Genomic DNA, 19508 nt, shown 5'->3' with positions numbered 1-19508 from the left:
TGACCTTTGGCTGGTAAAGGATTACAGTGCCATGGCGTTGTGAAATGAGGCTGGTAGGATCTGGGTTGGATGGGGTGTACTTGGACAGGAATATGCAGTAGAAGACAAGTTATGAAGCGAAGATTTTGCCATTGAAAAACAATCCGACTGCCTCCATTTATCCGTTCATGCAATAATCTTTTCCACGCATCCTAATGGGGGCCACATTCAGGCTTTCCAAAAACAAAACCTCCATCCCAGAAGACTTCAGATGAAACTGTGCATGTGAAACCCCTCCTATGCATATACCCCGATTCAAACACTCTCTGTGTGTATGTAACTTTTGAATGCATAGGCCATCTCATCCATCTTGACTCAGGGAGCAGAAGATTCCTCTTCTCTTGGAGGCAAGCCATTTCTACCTTTGCTGTGGAGCACTCACATCCATAATAAGAAATGGGATAAGGTGATGGTGCTACACAGGGCATATCTGCAGGGTGTAGTGCCATAACCCTGCAAATACACCATTCCCAACAATCACAAAAAAAGTCCCCCCCTAGTTAGTATGAAAGTTGTGTAGGCCCAATTCTGCACCAGGACTGGAATCAGATAGCCATCACAGAAATTACATATTTAACTAAAAATTAACATGGTTCCTGAAGTGGCAGAGGAGTGTATGGAGATGGCAATGGCCTTTTAGCTCTTTGAGACTTTCCTTTAAAAAAATAACCTAGTGCTGGATGTCTGGATGAGCGCTCTTAACACTGAGGCTGCACAGCAGGGAATATCTGGACCAAGAAGACTAATGCATGCACATGCATATTTATTGCACGAACTGGTAGTGCAGAACAGGCCTTAGAATATTCCTCAGAAGCCTCTGCCTTGATAACAGTTTCATGGCAGGTGAGGAAAACCTCCTTCATGCCACCTCCATTAAGAAACAGTTGCGCTAAGCACTGTGCCCTACTTCTTCCTAGCATCATGCTGTCTCGGTGCTTTTTAGATTTCAGGGAAATAATGGCTAGCAGAAATCCTCTTTACCTTTTCCCCAGTAGAAACGGATGTACCAATTAAGCAATCACTCCATGTGTCAGAGACTTGCAGGGAAGATGTTACTGCAGAGAGAGATTCCCTTTCTTTTTGTAAGCTGCTTTAAAGAGGGGTGTGTAGTACAAAGCTAGACATTGAAAAGATGAGGCTGACTCCCTTACCAGCCTGGTAGATCAGAGGAGCCAGAAGAAAGAGCCAAGCAGGTTGAAGGTAGGAAATCAATGATTGCAAACTGAGCAAGTACAGGGTTTCCTGGGCCTGGTGACTTCAGAAGTGGGACTTCATACAGAGAATACTGTGTGAAGTGCGACAGGAGTGGCTTCCCACTTCCCAGTACTGTGGCACAGCACTGGTAGCTTGATAGCTATACAAATGTAATGGAGGGAATCATAGAATAGTAGGATTGGAGGGGGCCTACAAGGTCATTGAATCCAAACCCCCCCCCCCCCCATGGCATGGCCCATACAAGTCAGTGGACTGTGAAATTGACTAGACCAGATTAATAAGAGTTTTCTGGTCTAGCCAGTTTCACTTCTGAAGGGGAATAGGAAAATAGAGAAAGAACATGTTCTGGAATCGTGGATCTTGCTGAGAGTAAGACAGAGCCTTGAACAGAATCTTTTTTCTTTCTTTTTTAACTTTTTAAAGAGAACTGCATGAGAACATGTGTGGCTGTGCACCCTTCCTGTCACATACTACATTACAGACACACACAGCTCCAAAGCAGTCACACTAACACATACTACATATGACTGGTGCAATGCTGGGCACGGTTCTGGGAGCTTGTTCTGGATTTTCCAGGGTAGCAATAGGAATTAAAACCTGCAAAACTAGTATGACCAGAAACTAAGACAGGCAGTGATGGCTTTACAATACCACCTCCACAGCTCTGAAAAGCCTATCATCTGTGCACAGCATAATTGGACTCATTAGTCTAGATTGTTATTTATTCAGAGCTCCACTTCAGGTGTTTGTAACGTAGCCACATTCTAATACTATTTATTATTTAATGAGCACTTACAACAACTAGGTATTGTACAAACAGATTTCAAAAACTGCCCTTTATTAGATTGTATGTCAGTTACTGACCATTTGAGCCCTTGAGAATTCTAGTTTCCATGGTTAAAATATTCACATCCTTCTCTGCACACACTGCTATGGCTGCCATCTAGCCTACACGCCCTCCTTTAAAACACACACACACACACACACACAGAGGCCAGTTGCTAATCTAAACCTGGAAAAACCTGGAAAACCTCTGCCTAAGCAGCAGCAGCTCTCACCTTACTGATGATCATCGGCACAAGGAAAAGAGCATCCAGGTTCAGTTCAGGACTTCTGGGTCAGCACTGTTATGAGGGAAGGATAAGAGACAGATACAGGAGGGCGAAGAAAGCTGAAAATGATAATGAGCTGATTTGGGGAGGGGGTATACCTTTAAAAGGAAAACTGTGGCAAATTGGAGGTCAAGGTGCAGGAGCCAAACTCATTCCAATGCCTTCCTGTGGCCATTCAGATGACAAGCGCCACACAGGATACTGGATTAGACACTGAATGGAAGTAAGACTGACATGTCTACCTGCCAAATTCAGCTTTTCAAGGAGTTGTATTTGGCAAGATTCCTATGCTGCACCTGGGCACCAGGTGGCAGCAAGCAAATAGAAAAGCACTATGGTAGGAATAACTAGGCAAGAATCTGTATTTCTTTTAAAACATCAGAATCAAGGGAATTTCAAGTCTCAGTTTTCCATCTCTTGGGTCGCAAAAGACAGTGCAAAAGAGAGAGCTTTAAAAGTTCTACTTGGCAGTTAAGGCAAATCACACCCACAAGGTTTAGATTATTATTTTTGAAGACTTGAGGTTTTTGGAAGTGCCAGAAAAAAATCTGATCCAGCTGCAAAACATCTGGTGCAACAGTCATGTTTGTCAAGCCTAGGGAAACATAATAGAATACTGGAGCAATGTTGGGTGTTCTCTTGCCTGAGAGAACACCCAACATCCCTTTCATTAAGATAGATTACAATTGCTTGCCTGTATCCAGAAAACTTTGGCAGTGGCTTAAGGTTCAATGGCTGCATGATTGCACTAAGCCAATTTCATTGTCCTCACATAGATTCTATTGCAACAGGGTTGCCTGTACTTTACAATCTTGAAAGAAGCAGATGTGAAAGGGGTTTGGGAATAGTGACCCCCTGGCCTGACAGCTTATCAGGCATGTTGATGACAAGACATCAAACCAGCTCCAGCCATCTGAATGCCAACATCTTGAAGAAGAATCTTTGTAAAGCCACTGGTGCTGTACAGGGAGAATGATCTGTACTCAGGCCTATCCAGTTCTGCTGTGGAATGGTAAGATTGATATGAGGGCTATATGTCTTCTGCAGGCTCACACCTGGAACATGCAAACACAGCACTTGAAAACTGGTTTTGGTTTTGAAAGCCATTATGGGTTCAGAAATAAACTTGAACACATGAAAGCAGTACTTTTGCTAATTTTTAGAAGGCAGGAGGCGGCTAAACTGGACTTCCAGTGGCCAGGGAGACATGCTTCTAGTGCCCTAGGCAGAGTACACCTAGATGCACCCTATTCTGCTGTGCACACCACTCCCTGGCCTTCAGCTTCCTCTTTTCTTCTGTCAAGGCATGGTAGCAACTGCTATCCCTGTCCTTTGACTTTCCTTCATCCTGTTACCCCTGACATTACCAGAGAAGCCAAATATGCGGTTAGCTTTTCACAGCGGTGAGTATCCAGGGCACAGCTCAACAGCCACCCCTTCCCAGTTAGCTACCAGAGACAGAATGTTTCATTGTTCTATGGGCAAGTTGGCCAGGTCAAGGACTGCCATTTCAGATTCCAGTGTGGGTGGGAGCAAGAAAGGTTTAAAGGCCCAGCTCTTGGATAGATTTAGGATTCATTTGCAAAAAAGTAGTTCATCTTGAGATCATTTGTGGTTATATATATTATACACACTCCTTCATGGATCACTGCCTTGTTGTGGCGAAGGGGCTTGCGTAACTCAGTGAAGCCATAAGCTATGCCGTGCAGGGCCACCCAAGACGGACAGGTCATGGTGGAGGGTTCTGACAAAATGTGGTCCACTGGAGAAGGAAATGGCAACCCACTCCAGTATCCTTGCCAAGAAAACCCCGTGGAACGTATCACAAGGCTAAAAGAGATGACGCCGGAAGATGAGCCCCTCAGGTCGGAAGGTGTCCAATATACTACTGGGGAAGAGTAGAAGGTATTTCCAAGTAGCGCCAGAATAGCAAGGAGAGACAAGAAGGCCTTCTTAAATGAACAATGCAAAGAAATTGAGGAAAACAATAGAATGGGAAAGACTAGAGATCTCTTCAAGAAAATCGGAGATATCAAGGGAACATTTTAAGCAAAGACAGGCATGATAAAGGACAAAGAAGGCAGGGACCTAACAGAAGCAGATGAGATTAAGAAGAGGTGGAAAGAATACACAGAAGAACTATACAGGAAAGATCTTAATGTCCCTGATAGCCATGATAGTGCGGTCACTGAACTTGAGCCGGACATCCTAGAGAGTGAAGTCAAGTGGGCCTTAGGAAGCATTACTAACAACAAAGCTAGAGGAGATGACAGTATTCCAGCTGAGCTATTTACAATCCTAAAAGATGATGCTGTTAAAGTGCTGCACTCAATATGCCAACAAATTTGGAACACTCAACAGTGGCCACAAGACTGGAAAAAGTCAGTTTACATTCCAGTTCCAAAGAAGGGCAATGCCAAAGAGTGTTCAAACTACCGTACAATTGCACTCATTTCACATGCCAGCAAGGTGATGCTCAAAATCCTACAAGCTAGGCTTCAGCAGTATGTGAACCGAGAACTAATGGAAGTACAAGCTGGGTTTCGTAGAGGCAGAGGAACTAGAGATCAAATCGCCAACATTCGCTGCATCATGGAGAAAGCAAGAGAATTCCAGAAAAACGTCTATTTCTGCTTCATTGCCTACGCTAAAGCCTTTGATTGTGTGGATCACAACAAACTGTGGCAAATTCTTAAAGAGATGGGAGTACCAGACCACCTTACCTGTCTCCTGAGAAACCTATACGAGGGTCAAGAAGCAACAGTAAGAACCAGACATGGAACAACCGATTGGTTCAAAATTGGGAAAGGAGTACGACAAGGCTGCATATTGTTGCCCTGCTTATTTAACTTATATGCAGAGTACATCATGAGAAACGCCGGGTTGGATGAATCACAGGTCGGAATTAAGATTGCCGGGAGAAATATCAACAACCTCCGATACGCAGACGGTACCACCCTAATGGCAGAAAGCGAAGAGGACCTAAAGAGCCTCTTGTTGAGGGTGAAAGAGGAGAGTGCAAAGCTGGTTTGAAACTCAACATTAAAAAAACAAAGATCATGGCATCTGGCCCCATCACTTCCTGGCATATAGAAGGGGAAGAAATGGAAGCACTGACAGATTTTATTTTCTTGGGCTCCAAGATCACCGCAGACGGTGACTGTAGCCATGAAATTAAAAGACGCTTGCTCCTTGGGAGGAAAGCTATGGCCAACCTAGACAGCAGAGACATCACCTTGCTGACAAAAGTTTGTATAATCAAAGCTATGGTTTTCCCAGTAACAACGTATGGCTGTGAGAGCTGGACTATAAGGAAGGCTGAGCGCCGAAGAATCGATGCTTTCAAACTGTGGTGCTGGAGAAGACTCCTACAAGTCCCCTGGACTGCAAGGTCAAATCAGTCCATCCTAAAGGAAATCAACCCTGAGTGCTCATTGGAAGGACAGATACTGAAGCTGAAGCTCCAATATTTTGGCCACCTAATGTGAAGAGAAAACTCCCTGGAAAAGACCCTGATGCTGGGAAAGATTGAAGGCAAAAGGAGAAGGGGACGGCAGAGGATGAGATGGCTAGATAGCCTCACCGATGCAATGAATATGAACCTGAGCACACTCCGGGAGAGCGGAGGACAGGAAGGCCTGGCGTGCTATGGTCCATGGGGTCATGAAGAGTCAGACACGACTTAACGACTGAACAACAAAATATTATACACACACCATTTCATAGCTACAGCAATGTTATCAACACAAGTCAATGTAATCCCTTTTTGAAGCAAAGTTATTTGTGTTTCTGGCATGTATACCTAGCACATAAACCCATTTAATGTTTTATATAACACTTGTCACTGAGCATGTAGAAATAGTGAGTTGGCCAAAAATATACTCTTGAGTTGAAACACATGTGGTCTGAGGTGGGGGGAGTGGGAATGACACTTCCCTCCCAATGATGATATCGACCTACATGGCATTGCTTACAGTAGGTATATTATCTCATTTTTTTCTCTGCAACTGTCTTTCCATACATGCACACAGCAACATCTACTTGCATTTAACAAAATTGTAAATGGGAGGGAGAGAAATACCACTGAATGAAAAGAGGACCTTCATCTCCATACGTTTAGGAATTTAAGTTTTCCAAAACATTTTATTAAAAAAAAGACTTAAGTATTCAGACACTAAAAAGGTGAGGTGGGGAGGGAGAGAGATCATCACATTCTCTGCATAGTTATCTGGAGATTTTACAAAATGCGTGTGGTGGTGGGTTGTTTTTTTAGAAATGTAATAGCAGAAGAAATCCATGTACGGACTTGTTTAAACTTCATTCAAGCAACGGCCAGAGCCTCACTTCGACAGATTCCTCTATTGGGGGCTTGCTTTAAAAGAAATGAAGTGAATAAGGAAGGACAAGGCCAACACAGGAAGCTCTTTTAATGCTTCCTTTGGTTCACAAATTCATTGCAAAGGCCAGTTGGACTCCAATTCTAGGACTCACACAGCTGCAAAAGCATCTGTACCAATATCAAGATCATGCATGAAAAGGGGGGATGGGGAACTCACAAAAGGGAACCTTGAACCATTTTTTCTTTCAAATATTTGCCCTTGACAAAGAAGAAAAGCAAGACTAATTACATTGTTCATTTAAATTAGCATTCATCATCGTTATTGCTATACCAAAACCAGAAGAGAAATCTGTGATTTTAAACTGATCTATTTGTCTTGATTTGTTTTGTTAAAAAATGTACATACTTGGAAAAAAGGAATCTTTATACATTAATATCTATATCTATCTATATGTATCTGTACACACTCATACACACACACACACACACACACCCTGGTTGAAGCTTTCCCCAGCATGGTGTATGTTCCATTTTGTATTTGTCAAGAAGCTGGTTCTTCTTAGGGGCAGACATTTTAAAATAAACTATATAAGTTATTCAAGCATCACTGGCACAAAACTGTGGTACCCTCTTCCCCTTTCGGCAAAAGGGGCTTCTTTCCAAATGTAATTAAACAGCAACAATAATAACAGTGGCATCTCTTTGGAGAGAAGAATCCCCCCCTCTCCAAAACCCATTCACAATTGTACAAAAAAGCCCTGGACACATAACATGAATATGTAAATGTAAGTCCTGCTCACAAATGGAGAGTGCTTTTTAAAATAATAATAATACAGCAGTATTATATTGTGGGGAAATGGCTCAATAACAGACTGAAGACAGTGGAATTTTAGGCCAAGTTCTGAATGAGGCAGTAAACTTGTATCTGGGCCGTACTTTCTCAGACTGTAGGTGGGAGCTGAAATGAGTGAACACGCCACCCCACACCTACCTCTCAACTAACCAACCAACCTGCTGCCATGTACACAGAGAACTAGATGTCAGAGAAAGAGCCCTCACCTGGAGTCAGGAGTGGTACATCCCAGCCACAGATTTACCACCACAGTTAGAACTGGGTAGTACAGAAAGCATTAACTGAAAAGACTACAGGGAGCATTTAATCACAAATACAATATAAAATAAAGGCCTTTGCCCAAGACTAATTATCAATCCACATTGGCATTTCACATAACCTTGGTTTAATAAAAGATGGTACTGATGGGAAGTAGATATATGCTGGCATATTGGAATACCCCAAAATGGCTGAAGGAAGAAAGTCATTCTGGTCCCAGCAGCAATCCCAGCTGTGGAAGAAGAGGTATAACAAGGGAATGTTCAGCTTGAAAAAGAAGAGGAATGAAAAATTGAAGGTTTGGAGGCTTGGGAAGTTGCAGTCTCCTTCATTCCTGGATTACCTCCTTTCCCATGTGATGCAACAGGCAGTTTTAGAAGGCCCCTGTAGGATGACCCTGGATTTCAAAAGGGACCAGAATTTGAATTCAAGACATTCCAGCATTGAGCTTCATGGGTACATATGGAAAGAAACATGTAAGGCATATTATGAATGAGCAATGCAAAAGAGATACAGAAAGTCAGGAAAGAGCTGGTGACCTTTGACACCGCCTCCCACAATGCATTATACCCTGTCCACATTGGAGATAGGCCAGACCCTGTTCCCAACACAATGAAAATATTTTTTTTTCAGTTGTTCTGTGGGAGGTGGGGATTTTGGCACGTAACAGTTGTCCAAAAGAATAGTCATCGGGCTGCCCCATTGTTCTACCAATGGTAACCTATGGTTAGATTTTAAACACTATTGCTGAGATGCACTGAGCATTTTGTGGTTCTGAGGTACACACACTGCCTTGGCATACGGTGGAGATTTGGCTCAGTTACCTTAAAAGGATATGGAGGTCAAGTCCTTGATATCAGAAACACTTGAATCAGGATTATTTGGGGAAGGAGCTTGTGCAAAACATGGAAATTCTACCCTGTTCCAGGTCCCCTCTCCTGTCAACAGGCAAGGTTCTAGAACTGAGTTGAAGGAAGCACATGAAATCTTGTCATCACTTCAGACCATTTTTGGTGCCTTCTCAGCTGTGCTTCAGGTTTCTCTGGTGGAAATCATCTCTTGTTAAGCCGAATGATCTTTGGAGGACTAACTGGAGCACTGACAGAGGTTCTAGGTTCCAAATACATAGTTGTATAATCACACACCTTCCTCTCTGTACTGGGCAGAAGTATCAGATCTTTGGATCTTTCTGAGCAAAAAAACTCCAACGCAACTTCCCATTCTAACATTAAGCTGCTAGCAAAAAGGGCTTACATCTTGCAGATATGAGATGACACCATGGAAAATGGATGAAAAAATAAGACACTTGTCCAAAGCAAATAAGCTCTTAAGTCCTGACTTAAGTTGATCCTGAAGAACAGTTAATCAGATAAATGAAAAAGTTTCTGCCCTTGGAAGTGGTGGTTTTTGGTTTTGGCACATAAGAGAACATTGAAAATTTAGACAAAAATATGAAATAAAATGACCAAGTGATGGCAAGCCAACAACAATGAATTCCAGCTAAGTATAATTGCAACAAACATTATTACCTTAAAAATCACATGCATGTAAGTCAACATCCAAAGCCACTGAGCAGCAAGAACTCAGATGACTCAAGGGCTATATACAAAAGGGGCTATTTTACAACTGGTAAGAAACGTCCCAATAAAAAGAAACCAGTGTGCTGCAGAAGGGTTTTCTGTACCACGCTGGAAGTAACCATTTGCAACAAAAGGCAGATCTGTTTACATATGGCTTGGATTGCTGTTTCTGCTTGGGGCTTAACTTTTGCAAGGTTTTTTTGTAGGAAGTGGCAGGCCACGTCAGAGACGACTGTTGAGCTGGCTTTCCCTATCTTTTCCTCATTCTTGTGTTGCAAGAATAGCAAGATTCCATTCCAAAGACTGCCCAAAGCCATCTCAGTCTTCATTTCTTTGTAAGGAGATGGGCTGTTTCTTGGACCTTTCTTGGCTTGGGACCCCCAGTTATAATCAGAGGCCTAATTCCAGAGAAAGTTAGTCTGCCTAAGTCTCAATAGGGCAACATTGTGACTAACGTCATATTGTTTGTAATAGGATGTGGGAAAGACAAAAAAATGCTTTCTGTGGATTGGAGAGATTCAGTACAAGTGTTACCTATGTAAATTGTTTACCTGTCTTCTTTTGTCAGATGGAACAAGTGTGAATAATTGGGTTTAAATCTAGTCAGATGCTGTGGTGTATATTTCGGTATAAACCACAGTGGTATTTGGCTCCATTTCACTAATATTTTGATAGAAATCTAGGAATCTGAAAGTACAGGTGTCAGAAATGTGTTATGTGTGGTAGTAGTGGGGAAGCAACAGCTGAAAGATCACCTTGAGTAAAAGTATGATTAATCAGGTGGTCCACATTTCACCACAGAGAATCTTCCTGCTTAAGATGCTGCAACGACCTTTTGATTTTAAAACATTTCTTTAGCCTCAACTCATGGCCACAGCAGATGCGCTTCAGAGAAGCTGCCTTTTCAGTCACTTTGAGGCATGGTCTCAGGCTATGAATCTGGCATGCATAGCTCTGTTTGCAGAGTTGCCCTAGTTAACAAAACGACATGGCTCCAAGTCTGAACTCTTATGCCAGCTCTTGGAGTGCATTTTGGGTCTCTCCCAGCATGCTGCGCACAATCACTCCATCTGCCTATCCGTCCCCAAGGCACAGATTCCCTGGCTTATAGAATCTAATGTAACAGGCATGCTCTAGCCAAATCAATAGCAGCTTTATACATGTTGCTCCTCTGGGTGAAGGTCACTGAGCAAGGTCACCGTAGCACCAATTGCTGATGGGACTAGGAGCTGGTGTCCAAGTCTCCATTCTGTCCAATTGTTTTGCCCTTTCCTGAGAAGGGATGGTTTTGGCATGTAACAAAGAAACAATGTCTTACAGACTTTAAAACAGACTGTTGATTCTAGGAACTCCCCCCCTCCCGCCACCACACACACAGTGCATATATTGCCAAGATGATTTCTGCCACATATGCACAAGCTAGAAGGTAAGCTGCAACCAGCTGCTCAGATGCCAGTCACTGTTAAAACAGCTTCTGATGCACAGCAGGATGGAAATGAGTGTGGAAAGCTCTTGCAGGATTCATGGAAATTAACAAATGATCAAGGAAGAGATTGCACGGTGTATGACCCAGCAGAAGCCTGGGTCATACACCATGAATAAGGACTCTGAAGGCCAAACTACACATTGCATGCAGTAGTATGGATCACTTCTCTGACTTTTTTTTAATTGAAAGCAGCCTTTCAAGCTGTGAGTTTTAAGTAGAGGAATATCACAGGGTGTGTGCACATGTATGCTTAACCCTTTACCACCTGTTTTCCCACTCAAAGCCACACCCACACACATAATTATCTTTTCCCCCATGGAAAAGCAGCATGGGAGGGGTAATTTAGAGTGAAAAAAGCCAGGAAGCCAAAGTTTAAGCTACTCCTCCTCCATTGGTCCTCTGCTGAAACTTACCTCCCCCACCCATCAAGAACCACTTTTAGTTTAAAATTAAAAAGTTAGACAAAAACTAATTGCATGTGTTAACTGTGTCTTGCAAAACAAGGATATTTGGCATGATTTGTTTGCAAGGGATAACTGGGACAATTTCAGGTCATGACCAGTCAACAAGCACAAACTGGGAGTTTAATCACTCTGTGCAAGAAGCCTGCATGAGGTGTGCAAGCTATTTTGTGTGCTTTCTAGAACAGGAGAGTGGATTAAACTTGACCTAAAATTCTCTCCAGCAAGCCTACTCCCAGATCATATACAGACAGAGAAGCAGGTGAAGTGCTCCAGGAGAAAAAACAGGTTTTGCAGAGCTCTATGGGCTTTGCTAACTTCTCTTTGTTGGACCCACCCCTCAAATGTGGGTGGCTCAGTCACAAATTGTAGCAGAGGATGGGGCTGCAAGGTCCCTTTACCCTGCATGAAGTACAACTGCACCCACTATGCAGAACATTCAGCTGAAGTTCACCCAGCAGCAACATTATGCTTCTGAGGTGCTAAGGAGCCCCAGAATGGTTTAAGATTAAATGCATCCATGTGAAAAGAGCAGAAACCGGGTGCTTAATGAATGATTAGAATGCCATATGGAAGACTAGTATTACCTGGGCAGGACTCAAGCTTGGCACTTAGGGGTTGGCGGTATGCTATGTGTAGGGAAAGAAAGAATTATGATCCTGCTAGACTATCCCTTTTCACAGATCTAAGAAATCTGCATTCATAATTAGTTGACAGGCTGGAATGGAAGGCAAGCCTGCAGTCCAAGAGCTAACATAGTCCAGAAAAATTCTTAAGTCATCACTGGCGCCACAAGCATCGTTAAGTACAATTGGTGGCTGCAGCCCCACCAAGAAGCAGGCAGAGAACAACCAAACCAAACACACTGCAGCTCTTCCAGGCAAACCCAGCACCTCCACTCCATCTTGTTATATGGCTAAGATCTGCAACTACACCCCACACAAATGGGACAGAAGTGCCTCATCCTCAGTGGCACAGGAGAAAATAGTGGCAGATTTAAAAAACACACACACATACACACAGAAAGAGGATCATAAGTACATGGAAACAGGACGTATCCACAATATATGTGAGCTACATTTTTTTTTGTCCTGGAGTGAAGCAGTCAATTCAGTTCCAGGATCTGAATATGAGAAGGAAAGGGAAAATTGTGCTGGTTTTATACATAAATGAGAACATAAGCCATATGAATCCGAAAGGCATTATTCTATAGCATCACCACTCAGTTGGAGATAACCCAAGTGCTTTAAAGTCCTGCAGGGTGCAAAGCAGCCCATATCATTGCCATCAGAGGGGAGGGTTATCATATTCCTTCTGACTGTAGTCAGAAGTTGTCTGGAGGGAGGACAAACTCCAGAAGGCACACAGCCCTCGTGAATAGGATCCCTGTTTTTCACTTGGCTTCTTCTCTTCTGGAATGACTTGGCTTTTCTGAAACCCTGTCTGCTACACCACAGCCAACTTCAAAGTAAAAAGTAGCCATGATGTCTTCTGTTAACCCAGAACAGCCCAGGGCACCGCATTGGCATAATAAGGGGCCTAGTACAATCCTTGAAAGGAAGGGCAAATCGCCAGAACGAGGAGCAGAACCTGCCAGGGGTTCCAGAGGTGTTCCAAGTATGTCTCAAAGTCTCTCTCTTGAGCGCATACGCAGCAGGAGCAGCGTAGAGTCTTTGACAAGGGATTCTGGCTCCAGAACTATAGGTTCTCGCCTGGCTGATACTGAGGCTCTGTTGATGTGAAGTAGTCCTCCAAGAAAGCTTGGAGGTACTCAAAAGTCGGCCTTTCCTCGGGATCCTTCCTCCAACACTGGCACATCAGGTCATGCAGAGATTCTGGGCATTCCGGAGGGCGGGGCATTCGATAGCCTCGTTCCACTTGATCCAGCACTTCCCGGTTCACCATCCCTATTGGTACAGAAAGAGAGCTGGCACCACCAGTAGTACTGGCACTACTCGCATGTACATATGTGCACATGCAAACTCCTCTTGGATCCCAAACTTTGTCACAACTCTTTAAAAGGCGTATGCTACTTGGCTCTTCAGCAGCATGGTTCAGTTGAAATATACAGAGGCACTGCTAATAACCTAACTTCCTCTTAATTAAGTGTAGTTATATTTGAATTACAAGAGAGCAATTTTAAGTAGTTCTCCTGACGTTTGGCACAGAGCTTATTATCTGTCTTCTTGTTCTTCAGATGGTTTTTCTACTGCCAGCAAATACAGAGCTGGAAACTTGCTGGGGATGAAAATGATAATAATAACAGTAATCCTCCCTTAGCAACGTATTTGTAACATATGGACATTCTGATCACGCGGGTGGTCCAGATCACACTGCTGCTTCCTCCTGCATTTTCTCCCCACCCCATCAGACCTACTGATGTCAGCATGAGAAGCAATCATATGACTTGAGCCACCCACGTGGTAAGAACGCAATGTAATATTACTGATGTGATGTGCAACTGAACCACGAGGAAAGCAGAAGAGGTTGTTTCAGAGGCAACTACGCTGCAACAATTAACATATGAATTTGGCCAGAGGTGCAGAACCAAAGGCCCGGGGGCCAAATTTGGCCTGCCTGGAGTCCCAATCAAGTCCTTTGGGGTTCCTCACATGGTCACACCCCTTTCCTTTCCCCTGGTTCCATCCCCTTTCTCCCAACCCAACTGTTTGGTAGTTTCCTGGCTTTTGTGCAGTTTTTCCTCCATTCTAAAACATTGAAATGCCTCTCCTAAGGCTTAGGTGCCAGCAGTAAGAGCTTTAAACGGAAATATGCTGGTGTTTGGGGTATTTTGGCCTCAGTCCCTTTTGCTTTCCACCCCATGCATGACTGGAATGCGGCCTCCGAAAGCTTCTCTGAAATGGAATTCAGTCCTCTGCCTGAAAGAGGTCTGCATCTCTGACTTGGGCTTTACAGAAAGACAGAGGTCTGCAGTTGCATTCAAACTCCGCAGACATTATTTTCCCAGATACCTACCAATTGTACCTCCCAGTGTAAAAGGCCTCATTGTGTATATCCCTCATTAAGCAGCAAAAATATGAACTTCCCCTGTCATAAGCTATGGGCAGACTATGGTGAATACTGCTTCCATTCCTCTCAAGCATCCACCATTGTGAAGGCTATCTTACAGTTTCAAAGCTGTGCCTTTTCTTACATTTGGGAGACAGAGCGGTATGTGCAGGCAGGACATTGCAAGGTCAGTGGCAGATGACATGACAGCCTTAGAATTAGAGCCAAGTCAAATTTTTGTGAGTGTCACATGTGTGTCAACATTGGCATGTTGGATGAGGGAGAAGATTTTGTCAACCACCTTAGCAAATTGTATGAAAATGGAGAGCCAAGTGGATGCTAATTACAGCTCAGAATTATTATTATTACTATTTATTTCATTTCTATCCACCTCACAGCTGTAGCTCTCTGGGCAGTTTACAACAATTCATAAAAAATACATGTATTTTTTATGAATTATGCAACCCTGTCCCTCCACCTCATCCCAAACCAAGGACAGACTTTTAAGGTTCCGGGGAAATGTGCAGTACCTAAGCTAGACGTTCTCAAGCCTTAGGATCAAGGGAGCTGTGCAATCTCTCAGCTCAGCTAAGCAAGCGCAGGAAAGCTCCCCAATGTGACTGAGTTAAAGCTTAGACAGAGCTCCTTCATAGCCCTTCCCATATCATATAACTGTAGTCAGAGCCAAGGCAGGGCTGTTACCAGTGTCATGGACTGGGAGGGGTGGGGTGGGGTGGGGTTGGGGGACAGCCTTACAGCCAGCATACAAGGACACTCTGCTGAAGCTTTAGCTCAGTCAGGCTGGGAAGCCAAGCTCAGATATTGCATCGCTTCTTTGTCTCAAGGTTTGGGAGCTTCCTGAACATATGTCCTGTGGACCAATAGCTCAGGGACAGCAGTGTTCCTTGGAGCCTTAAAAGTAAATAAGATTGGCTTCTGCACGGTTCCTAATTGTGTCCCAAGGCTTAGGTAAAACTAACCAATGACATTGGGGTGGGGTGGGGAAGGCTCGCACAAAAGTACACAGAAAAACAGGGTGCTTTTCAACAATAGTGGAACTGAAACTAAATAGACTGTTTCAAACAGGATTGTAATGTATGGGGGCAGGAACAACTTTCTGATATGCTTGAAAAAAAACCCCAAAGGAATATAGGAAGCTTCCTTATTCAGGGCTGCTTCCAGATGGGGCATTTACTGTGCAATTACCCTTCCTTGTTCACAGAAATTTACAGGGGGTCCTGACAATGACATCTTCCATTTGTAGCCCTGCTGTGTCCCTTCCTCCCACACCCCACTTTTTTATTACAGAAAATCTGTTAAAAGAGGGACAGATGAAATAGCTGAACAGGCCCTTTGGACGGGTAGTGCTAGGAGCTGTCCATCTGGAAGCACCCCGGGTCAGATTATTTGTCTATCTGCCCAGTAAAATCTGCTCTAACTAGCAGCAACTCTCTAGGATCTCAGGTAGAGGTCTTTTCCTGACCTGCAAAGTGACCCTGGAGATGCCGGGGATTGAATGCGAGGTCTTCCTCATGCAAAGCACGTGCGCTATCACTGAGCTATGTCCCCTCCCCAAGTGAACGAGGAGTACTTTACAGCTGATTCAGTGGCCCTAGCAGCACCTGCAGCAGAACTGGATACACACTTACCTGGATAGGGCACTCGGCCCTTAGTGGCCAGTTCAGTCAGCAATATTCCAAAGGACCATACATCTGACTTGATGGTGAACCGGCCATAGAGAGCAGCTTCTGGGGCAGTCCACTTAATGGGGAATTTAGCACCTGAGGGAGGTAGATGGGAGAAAAAAAACAAGCTCAAAAAGTACCAGTCATATATAATTCTTCAGAGCCCACAAAAAGGGAAGAAATGAGGGATGATGACAGAGACCTGGTTCACACATAATGCTAAACCATGGTTTATTTAACACATGGTTAACCCATGGTTTGTTGCCCCACCAATGGTTTGTCTGGCAGACAATTGAACAAACCATGTTTTGTTTTCTCTATTCCTGGGCTGTTTGTTTCCCTCCTCTGCCTGCTCCCTGTATCCCAAATGCCTTTGCGGCACTGTACTACTGGTATGTGTAGCAGCTGGGCTTTTTGACCACTCTTGCCCACCGCCTCTGTAGCCTGGTGAAACAACCCATGTTCTGGGCTTACATGCAATGACAACCCATGGTTTAAACAACCCTGAGTTTACAACCCAAGAACAAACCATGGGTTCTTTTTCTGGGTTTTGTTGTTGTTGTTCAGTCGTTCAGTCGTGTCCGACTCTTCGTGACCCCATGGACCATAGCACGCCAGGCCTTCCTGTCCTGCGCTCTCTCCCGGAGCGTGCTCAAGTTCATATTCATTGCATCCGTGATGCTATCTAGCCATCTCATCCTCTGCCGTCCCCTTCTCCTTTTGCCTTCAGTCTTTCCCAGCATCAGGGTCTTTTCCAGGGAGTTTTCTCTTCGCATTAGGTGGCCAAAATATTGGAGCTTCAGCTTCAGTATCTGTCCTTCCAATGAGCACTCCGGGTTGATTTCCTTTAGGATGGACTGATTTGACCTCCTTGCAGTCCAGGGGACTCGTAAGAGTCTTCTCCAGCACCACAGTTCGAAAGCATCAATTCTTCGGCGCTCAGCCTTCCTTATAGTCCAGCTCTCACAGCCATAACATTACTACTGGGAAAACCATAGCTTTGATTAGACGGACCTTTGTCGGCAAGGTGATGTCTCTGCTTCTTACTATGCTGTCTAGGTTGGCCATAGCTTTCCTCCCAAGGAGCAAGCGTCTTTTAATTTCATGGCTACAGTCACCGTCTGCGGTGATCTTGGAGCCCAAGAAAGTAAAATCTGTCACTGCTTCCATTTCTTCCCCTTCTATATGCCAGGAAGTGATAGGGCCAGATGACATGATCTTCGTTTTTTTAATGTTGAGTTTCAAACCAGCTTTTGTACTCTCCTCTTTCACCCTCAACAAGAGGCTCTTGAGATCCTCTTTGCTTTCTGCCATTAGGGTGGTATCATCTGCATATCGGAGGTTGTTGATAATTCTCCCGGCAATCTTAATTCCGATCTCTGATTCATCCAACCCGGCATTTCTCATGATGTACTCTGCATATAAGTTAAATAAGCAGAGTGACAATATGCAGCCTTGTCGTACTCCTTTCCCAATTTTGAACCAATCGGTTGTTCCATGTCTGGTTCTTACTGTTGCTTCTTGACCCTCGTACAGGTTTCTCAGGAGACAGGTAAGGTGGTCTGGTACTCCCATCACTTTAAGAATTTGCCACAGTTTGTTGTGATCCACACAATCAAAGGCTTTAGCGTAGGCAATGAAGCAGAAATAGACGTTTTTCTGGAATTCTCTTGCTTTCTCCATGATGCAGCGAATGTTGGCGATTTGATCTCTAGTTCCTCTGCCTCTTCTAAACCCAGCTTGTACTTCCGGTAGTTCTCGGTTCGCATATTGCTGAAGCCTAGCTTGTAGGATTTTGAGCATCACCTTGCTGGCATGTGAAATGAGCGCAATTGTGCGGTAGTTTGAACACTCTTTGGCGTTGCCCTTCTTTGGAATTGGAATGTAAACTGACCTTTTCCAGTCTTGTGGCCACTGTTGAGTGTTCCAGATTTGTTGGCATATTGAATGCAGCACTTTAACAGCATCATCTTTTAGGATTTTAAATAGCTCGGCTGGAATACTGTCATCTCCGCTAGCTTTGTTGTTACTAATGCTTCCTAAGGCCCACTTGACTTCACTCTCTAGGATGTCCGGCTCAAGTTCAGTGACCGCACTATCATGGCTATCAGGGACATTCAGATCTTTCCTGTATAGTTCTTCTGTGTATTCTTTCCACCTCTTCTTAATCTCATCTGCTTCTGTTAGGTCCCTGCCTTCTTTGTCCTTTATCATGCCCGTCCTTGCACAAAACGTTCCCTTGATATCTCCGATTTTCTTGAAGAGATCTCTAGTCTTTCCCATTCTGTTGTTTTCCTCGATTTCTTTGCATTGTTCATTTAAGAAGGCCTTCTTGTCTCTCCTTGCTATTCTCTGGAACTCTGCATTCAGTTGGGTATATCTTCCCCTTTCTCCCTTGCTTTTCGCTTCCCTTCTTTCGTGAGCTACTTGTAAAGCCTCATCAGACAGCCACTTGGCTTTCTTGCATTTCTTTTTCTTTGGGACGGATTTCGTTGCTGCCTCCTGAACAATGTTACGGACCTCCGTCCATAGTTCCTCAGGCACTCTGTCTATCAGGTCTAATCCCTGAAATCTATTCCTCACCTCCACTGTATATTCATCAGGGATATGATTTAGGTCATACCTGAATGGTTTAGTGGTTTTCCCTATGTTCTTCAATTTAAGCCGAAATTTTACAACAAGAAGCTCATGATCTGAGCCACAGTCAGCTCCAGGTCTTGTTTTTCCTGACTGTATGGAGCTTCTCCATCTTTGGCTGCAAAGGACATAATCAATCTGATTTTGATATTGACCATCTGGTGACGTCCATGTGTAGAGTCGTCTCTTGTGCTGTTGGAAAAGAGTGTTTGCTATGATCAGCATGTTCTCTTGGCAAAACTCTATTAGCTTTTGTCCTGCTTCATTTTGTACACCAAGGCCATGCCTGCCTGTTATCCCGGTGATTTCTTGACTTCCTACTTTAGCATTCCAATCCCCTATGATGAAGAGGACATCTTTTTTTGGTGTTAGTTCTAGAAGGTGTTGTAGGTCTTCATAGAACCGATCAACCTCAGCTTCTTCGGCCTCAGTGGTTGGGGCATAGACTTGAATTACTGTGATGTTGAATGGTTTGCCTTGGATTCGTACTGAGATCATTCTATCATTTTTAAGATTGTACCCCAGTACTGCTTTTCCCACCCTTTTGTTGACTATGAGTGCTACTCCATTTCTTCTCAGGGATTCTTGCCCACAATAGTAGATATGATGGTCACCTGAATTAAATTCGCCCATGCCTGTCCATTTTAGTTCGCTGATTCCCAAGATGTCGATGTTCAATCTTGCCATCTCATGTTTGACCACCTCCAGCTTACCTTGATTCATTGATCTGACATTCCAGGTTCCTAAACAATATTGTTCTTTACAGCATCGGATTTTCTTTTCACCGCCAGACATATCCACAGCTGAGTGTCCTTTTGGCTTTGGCCCAGCCGC

The 19508-nt window shown here is 43.9% G+C and overlaps 1 protein-coding gene and 1 long non-coding RNA gene across 3 annotated transcripts in view; one reads left to right on the top strand and one right to left on the bottom strand.

Annotated features, from left to right (window-relative positions):
- LOC146348759 (uncharacterized) overlaps positions 1 to 19508 on the top strand; it is an 84299-nt gene that overhangs the window by 33393 nt on the left and 31398 nt on the right. The window lies entirely within an intron of this gene.
- SRC (SRC proto-oncogene, non-receptor tyrosine kinase) overlaps positions 8447 to 19508 on the bottom strand; it is a 139327-nt gene continuing 128265 nt past the window's right edge. For both annotated transcript variants that reach the window (XM_084853954.1, XM_084853955.1), the window contains exons 12-13: positions 16002 to 16133; positions 8447 to 13250 (exon numbers count right to left, since the gene is read on the bottom strand). In XM_084853954.1, coding sequence (XP_084710080.1) covers positions 13042 to 13250; positions 16002 to 16133 — 341 coding nt within the window. In that variant the 3' untranslated portion in view covers positions 8447 to 13041. The remainder of the gene's footprint in view (positions 13251 to 16001; positions 16134 to 19508) is intronic.

The sequence above is a fragment of the Heloderma suspectum genome, chromosome 4 (genome assembly GCF_057233095.1).
Source record: "Heloderma suspectum isolate Gila_16-S chromosome 4, 16-S_ref, whole genome shotgun sequence".
Classification (NCBI taxonomy): Eukaryota; Metazoa; Chordata; class Lepidosauria; order Squamata; family Helodermatidae; genus Heloderma; species Heloderma suspectum.
The sequence above is the reverse complement of the archived record's forward strand: the minus strand, read 5'-3'. Positions and strand labels throughout refer to the sequence as shown.